Genomic DNA, 7,634 nt, shown 5'->3' with positions numbered 1-7,634 from the left:
ACAGCTCATGTTATTCTTTTCTGTGTTGTATGTGTTTTATGTTGCACGATTGCACCAAGTAAAATTCCGAGTTTGTGAACCCGTTCTCAAACCATGGCAATAAAAACTATTCTGATTCTGATTCTAAGAATGCTAAACAGAAAGTGCTTAAAGTGAAGTGGCTTTGTAAATATACTGAGACAAAGTCTGAGTTCATTGTGGTCTTCATGGTGTTTTTTAAACTGCACTATTTTTTTCAACTAACTTAAGGGGTTTTGCTAAAATTAATATTTGTAATTTGTGCATTTTCAGAATGTGCTTGTTCTATTTTTGGTTTAAGTAAAACAAATAAAACTATTTTGAAATTGTCTTTAATTAAAATGATTAAGCCATGATTTTACCAGTCCAGCCTGCATGGGAATAGATTTTCCTCCATGCAGCCCTTGAGCTAAAATGAGTTTGACACCCCTGGTATAAATAATTCTTCCTTTCCTGAGTCTCTTTCTTTATGCAAAACTAAACAATTAATACAGACTACAAATGATTATCTAATTGTAATTAATCACAATTAATCCATGGCACCCCTGTTATAAATCTCATTTAACATTTTAATTATTTGACAGCACTAAGAGGGAAGGGAGTCAATTCTTCTTTATAATGTTGCAGACAAAAATAAGTATTAAACATGTTTGATGATGTCAGTGATCTAATAGGATCATCAATTTATGTTGTCCTTAGTGAATTCCTTCAAAGCCCAGCTTTTCATGTCGATCTCTTCTCGAAATTTGCAGTACTCCTCAGCCAGGGCCTCAAATTCTTTGCCCAAGATCTGAAAGGAAGAAAGTTTTAACTCCACAGACTGTTTCTCCACCTGACAGGCTTGCAGCTCTGACTCCAGCTTTGTCCTACAAGTAAGAAAGTGACAAAGGTATAAACCATGTTCTCTGTACAATCAAAAACTATATAATAAAAAAAAAAAAAAGCAAAATGTCTCTTGCCTGATTTTTCTGTGAGCAGATATTGTGTTGGCTGTGTACGTGTCCAGCTGAATCCCAGCAACCTCATCTCTTAAAAAATAATAAACAGACACATTGTTAAATACACACACATATATTTATTAGAACATTAAACTCCTTACTTTATCTTCTGCAAGACTAATTCACATTTGCCTTCAAAGTAGTCCAACTTCTTTTTGTCCAAATCTGCCTGGATTGTTAAGCAGCGCTCCAAGATGAGCGACTGCAGGAGCTGCACACATTTGGTCATTTCCTGGAGAAGTTACACTGTGTCACATTAATACTGTAAACTACACACTGCAGAGTGGGCTTTGTTAAAATGCACTAAGTGTAGAGTTAAATGTTCATAAATAAGCAACCAGAAGTGTTTAAAAAGTAGGAGCAAACAGCACTCAGTCTACAAAAAACTCACAGAAAGGTACAGTTGTGTCAGTCTTTGCAGGAGAACTGCCTTTTCATGGTAGCTCTCCATAAGACTCTCCACTCTTTTTTTGTCTTTGTCCATTTGGGTTGACAGATGAGACAATTTACAGCTCTTTAGACCTTCACTCTGATTCTCTAGAAAAAAAGCAATACCCATGTCATCTACAGGTCAATTAGGTAACATGACATGATCCATTTGTGTGTGTGAAGAAATCTCACCACATTCCGGTTGATAGTAGGAGAGGAAGCTGAGACACTTTTTCTTTAGATGTTCCTCCAGCTCTCTGGGTAGAATCTGCTTCATTTTTTGCACATTCTGGCATTGACAAAGCAAAATGTGCATTACTTAAATAACTAACAAACATTTTTACTATGAGATAATGCCAGGTAAAAAATAACAGCCTGAGTGTATTTCCTTCATGTACCTTCTCTGAAGGCATGAGCTCCATCACCTGCGGGGGGGTCAAGCCCAAAACAAAGGGCTGATCCTGCTTGGTGGTGTTGCTGAGATCCAACTGTCTGGCACACATTGTCACAACAAGGCACCTTTCCATTGTCTCATAAAACTGTTAAGAAATAGTTTGCATCAGTGACATGTGGCAGATGTCGGTTCATTTATTTCCTGTCATACTACTGCACCATCTTCTGGTCCGGTTGTACAGTAGAACGATGCTTCTGGACACTGTATTCCTGGATAATCTCCTGCAGGGATCTGTGGAGGGTCTCGGAGCGCAGCCATCTACGTCGCTGGATCTGCAGCTTTTGCTCAGCCTGAAAAAAAAACAGCCACAGGTAAAATCTTTTGTTAAGGAGAACGCCAACACAGAAATTTGCAGGAAGAAAATTAAGTGTCCAGTTTACTCGGTGTGCCTTTAAATACCACTAAAGGAAAGAAAAATGTGGATGTAGAGGAGCTGCACAAAAAACTGGTGCTGCCATTGTTGTTGTCAGCATTAACTTGGATTTTTTTGTGTTTTTATTCATTTCTATTGAAAGAGTCCTCAATCAACTGTCCTTCCGGTGACTTCTTAAACCCGAAAGCACATGCCCATGAACACAGTGTGTGTGTGTGTGTGTGTGTGTGTGTGTGTGTGTGTGTGTGTGTGTGTGTGTGTGTGTGTGTGTGTGTGTGTGTGTGTGTGTGTGTGTGTGTGTCTGAAAAGAAAATTGTCAAGAGAGAATCGTGATCTCAACTTTGGGCAAGAAATTAATGAATCAAATGTTTTTCAGAATTCTGCAGCCCTAATGTATAGCGTTAATAAGTGGAAATTATTTAATAGACACGTCTCACGCCACAGCACCAAACAAATGTCACTGGTGTTGTATGGCAGCAGGTGCATACACAGGTTAGCTGTGGATCTTCTATCTAGTGCAGTGGTTCTTAACCTGGGTTCGATCGAACCCTAGGCGTTCGTGAGTCGGCCTCGGGTTCGACGGAGCCTCCTCAGCGGAGGTCAAGACACACCTGACTCAGCGTGTAAATAAAAACTTTTCCCTATCGGTGTATTATGGATATGGCAACAGCAGAAGTCACACTGATTTGCAGGCGTGTAATTTGTTGTGAGTTCATGCACTGTGTTGGTTTTGTTCTTTGAACAAGGTGATGTTCATGCACGGTTCATTTTGTGCACCAGTAAAAAAAAACATATAACTTTGTCTTGAATTTGAAAAAATATATATATATATTTTTCACTAAAGAAGGGTTCGGTGAATGCACATATGAAGCTGGTGGGGTTCGGTACCTCCAACAAGGTTAAGAACCACTGATCTAGTGGAAGAGTGTTCTCTCACTACATATACACTAATGCAGTGTTTTTCAACCTTTTTTGAGCCAAGGCACATTTTTTTCCTTTGAAAAAATCCAGAGGCACACCACTAGCGGAAAACTTAAAAAAATGAAACTCAGCAGCCGATATTGACAGTAAAAAGTCGTTCTCGCAATTGTTGAATATAAATTCAAACCATAACCAACCATGCATCACTATAGCTCGTCTCAAAGTAGGTGTACTGTCACAACCTGTCACATCACGCCGTGACTAATTTTTAGTTTTTTGCTGTTTTCCTGTGTGTAGTGTTTCCTATTTTGTTGTTGATTGTCATGTCATGTACGGATGTACTTTGTGGACGTCGTCTGCTGCTCCACACGCTGTAAGTCTTTGCTGTCGTCCAGCATTCTGTTTTTTGTTTACTTTGCAGCCAGTTCAGTTTTAGTTTAGTTTTGCATAGCCATCCCTAAGCTTCAATGCCTTTTCTTAGCGGCACTCACCTTTTGTTTATTTTTGGTTTAAGCATTAGATACCTTTTTACCAACACGCTGCCTCCCGCTGTCGTCTGCATATTGTGATCACGACAAACAATGTTCCCAACATCCACAAAGCATTAGCTACCTGCTGCCACCTACTGATATGGAAGAGTATTACACGGTTACGCTGCCGCGTTATAGAAAGTATATCGTACACTGTTATTCAACAACGGCACATTATTTGCGGATTATAATAACTGGTTTGCAAAAAATATTTTTAACCTAATTAGGTGAAATTACATCACCTCCCACGACACACCAGACAATATCTCACGGTACACTAGTATGCCGCGGCACAGTGGTTGAAAAACACTGCACTAATGAACAAGGATAAAAATGTATAGTAAATACCGAAAGGATAGGTTGATCGGCAACACTAAAATGGCCCTAGTGTGAATGTGAATGTTGTCTGTTTATCTGTGTCGGCCCTGCGATGAGGTGGCGACTTGTCCAGGGTGTACCCCGCCTACCGCCCGAATGCAGCTGAGATAGGCTCTGTCACGCCAAATTTCTTCCCCCTACAAAAGCCCCCCCATTTACTTCCGGGGTCATTTCCTCTTACTTATGTCATTTCCTCTTACGTCATTGACAGCGAACAGACAGCAAACAGAGAACTAAAAAAAAAATGAATTTAACAAAAAAATTTAGTTTTAATAAAGTTTGATACTGTTGATTGATAATGAATTAACTTATTGTACACTGTTATTCATTTCTGCATATGTCCACAAGTCTTTGATTGATTGATTGAGACTTTTATTAGTAGGTTGCACAGTGAAGTACATATTCCGTACAATTGACCACTAAATGGTAACACCCAGTCAAATTTGCAGTCAGGAATATCCTCAAGTTAATTTGTCCGATTAATACAGACGATTTGTTAAGTTAACGCTATATTATAAAAAATAAAAAAACAATAAAAAAAACAAGTATCCTTCCAGCGACAGGCAGTCAAAGCCGAAGTGCTATCGATCGCTGTCAATGACGTAGGAGGAAATGACCCCGGAAGTAAATAGGGGGGGTGGGGGAGTGTAGGTTTTTGTAGGGGGAAGAAATTTGGCGTGACAGCTCCAGCGACCCCGAAAGGGACAAGCGGTAGAAAAATGGATGGGTGGACGTTACTATTTTTCGGGCCAAATAAACGAAATTCAATAGGTGGCGACCAGCCTCATTAGTGCCCTTAGTGGTATGGACCACTGGTCCCAGGACAGATCACATAATCGACAACAACCCCTGCTGGATGTAAACACATTTCTGTACCTTTTTCAACTCTGTTTTCAGAGGGATGGTAAGTCCCGTTTTATCCACATGTTGTGCAAGAGTCGCCAAGAGTTTACAGAGCTGAGGGTTCGGTCTCAGGTCGTCTTCGGTCATGTCACAGAGTGGAAAGGAGGCCAAAACTGTAGAATAAAACGACGTACAGGAGACAGACAGTAGTACTGATTTCAATAGAAACAGCAAAAACGACACATATATGTTCTCTTACCCTGTTGGTGCAAACTGTCTTCATTTCCGAACGATAATGCACCAGTGACTCCGAGGACATTTGCCATTTTCGGCAAATGTTTTCAACAAGAGTACACGTACGTCCACTTGGGCAGAAACTTCCTAAACCAAGTAGCGCGCGCATACGGGCTTCTTCTTTCTCTTCTTCTCTGGTTCAATGGCGGTTGACAAGCAACCTTATGGTGTGCATTACCGCCACCTTCTGATATGGAGTGTGGACCGAGATGGAACCCTGCTCTATATTATTTTATTTAACCCAGTCTTTTTTTTAAAATGTATATATTGCTTTGTACCGTACATGTCTATGAAGGTTCTCATTCATCCAGGTCATTGTCATCTCAGGGCATTCAACCGATCGCAACTGGACTGCTTTGTTTGTCTTGGAATACGTTTCGCCACTCATCCGAGTAGGCTTCATCAGTTCGTGCTCATATAATTGTTGTATCCTACGTGTTCTGAGTGCAATCCTAAAATATCTTCCACTACTAATCTCTCTTTCGCTAACTTATTTTCCAGTACTCCCCTTTCTCTATTGTATTTACTTCAGTGTATTAAAACAAGCCCTATACTTTCTATCTGATGACAATATAGTGACACAGCCCCGTATTATGTTTCCCTATCAATTTCAATGAACTATTTAGATATGTATGTCCTAACCTCCTTCTAGTAATAATGTCTTCTTCCTTCCTATTTCTAATAGTATAATTATTATTCCCTCCTCTCATTACACCATACTCTCCTCTGGACTTTGTAATACTCCCTACTTGTTTCCCTCATTCCAATTAGCCTGCCACTTTTTATTGTGTTCTATCTTAACTATATTCTTTTCTCCATTCCTGAATGCCCTCAATCTCTTCATCATTGTGACAGTTCCCCCTTTTATTTCTCTTTTCAAATCTTCTAAATGTTCTCCTTTTTAGATTCCTGTCACTACTAGGCCCCTTTCGTTCCCCCACCTCTATTTTTTATTGTATTATCTTATTACACAGCTTTTGCAATCGCGTTGCTTTGCTCTTTTGCTCTCCATTTTTACATTTAACCAACAGGCTTCTGTCCCTTAGCCTTTTTGCCATCTCCACCTCTCCAATATCCTTCTTTAACCCCTTAACCAATGTAATCAATCTAAAATCGTTCATGTCTCTGTTGACTTAAATTTGTATACTGAATAATCTTGCAATTCTCTACCATAATCATTTTCCTTCCTTCTCCTCCTTCGTCATCTTCATGCACTCTTTTAGCACTCGACTTTCCTTTCATTGCCTCCTTTCCCCTTTGTTCCTCTCTCCCATCCAGTCCTATCCATGTCCATACCTTCCTCCTACATTCCGTTGCTATACCCTACCATCTCCATCCAGTCACAAATCAGATTATGAGAACCGCCAAAAAGATTTAAAAAATTGAAATTCTCAGTCAGTCACTGATCGATCCTTAGTCCACTTTTGCCGCCAAATACGGGCATTATTCTGATTGGTTAAAGAAGACACTAGGTACAATCTGTTTGCGAGAACTGGTTACCTATCGCGAGAACCCGCGTGAACGCTGACTGAATACAGTACCTAATTGGTTCCCTGTAAGGAATTACTTTTTGACAGCAGCCATACTTACCAATAGTATTGTAGAACATCGTTAAAGCAGTGTTTTTCAACCACTGTGCCGCGGCGCACTAGTGTGCCGTGAGATACAGTCTGGTGTACCGTGGGAGATTATCTAATTTCACCTATTTGGGTTAAAAATATTTTTTGCAAACCACTAATTATAGTCTGCAAACTATGTGTTGTTGTTGAGTATCGGTGCTGTCTAAAGCTCGGCAGAGTAACCGTGTAATACTCTTCCATATCAGTAGGTGGCAGCCGGTAGCTAATTGCTTTGTAGATGTCAGAAACAGCGGGAGGCAGTGTACAGGTAAAAAGGTGTCTAATGCTTAAACAAAAAATAAACAAAAGGTGAGTGCCCCTAAGAAAAGGCATTGACGCTTAGGGAAGGCTATGCTGAATGAAACTAAAACTGAACTGGCTACAAAGTAAACAAAAACAGAATGCTGGACGACAGCAAAGACTTACTGTGAAGCAAAGACAGCGTCCACAATGTACATCCGAACATGACATGACAATCAACAATGTCCCCACAAAGAAGGATAAAACAACTGAGATATTCTTGATTGGTAAAACACAGTAGATGCGGAAAATATCACTCAAAGGAAGACATGAAACTGCTACAGGAAAATACCAAAAAAAGAGAAAAAGCCACCAAAATAGGAGCACATTGAATCAAAAAAGTGTGGGTACTCTGAGCTTCTGTTTGGTGCGTAATCACAAACAACAGTCAGGACCCGTCCCTCCACCTGAAGGCGGAGGGAAGCTACCCTCTCGTCCACTGGGTTGAACTCCAACGTGCAGGCTTTGAACCGGGGG

At 40.2% G+C, this 7,634-nt stretch overlaps 1 protein-coding gene across 2 annotated transcripts; it reads right to left on the bottom strand.

Moving 5' to 3' along the window:
• Positions 1 to 418: 418 nt before the first annotated feature.
• LOC133662653 (HAUS augmin-like complex subunit 4) lies at positions 419 to 5,389 on the bottom strand. 2 transcript variants are annotated; one of them, XM_062066768.1, is made up of 9 exons: positions 5,204 to 5,389; positions 4,978 to 5,117; positions 2,058 to 2,189; positions 1,844 to 1,984; positions 1,638 to 1,734; positions 1,408 to 1,553; positions 1,118 to 1,248; positions 978 to 1,046; positions 419 to 808 (listed from the first exon to the last, which is right to left on the bottom strand). In XM_062066768.1, the coding sequence occupies exons 1-9, from the start codon at positions 5,268 to 5,270 to the stop codon at positions 742 to 744; spliced, it is 990 nt and encodes a 329-aa protein (XP_061922752.1). In that variant the 5' UTR covers positions 5,271 to 5,389; the 3' UTR covers positions 419 to 741. The 2 variants fall into 2 exon arrangements, with proteins under 2 accessions (XP_061922752.1, XP_061922751.1); XM_062066767.1 differs by having other exon boundaries at positions 425 to 884.
• Positions 5,390 to 7,634: the final 2,245 nt, after the last annotated feature.

The sequence above is a fragment of the Entelurus aequoreus genome, linkage group LG12 (assembly GCF_033978785.1).
Source record: "Entelurus aequoreus isolate RoL-2023_Sb linkage group LG12, RoL_Eaeq_v1.1, whole genome shotgun sequence".
NCBI lineage: Eukaryota > Metazoa > Chordata > Actinopteri > Syngnathiformes > Syngnathidae > Entelurus > Entelurus aequoreus.
The sequence above is the reverse complement of the archived record's forward strand: the minus strand, read 5'-3'. Positions and strand labels throughout refer to the sequence as shown.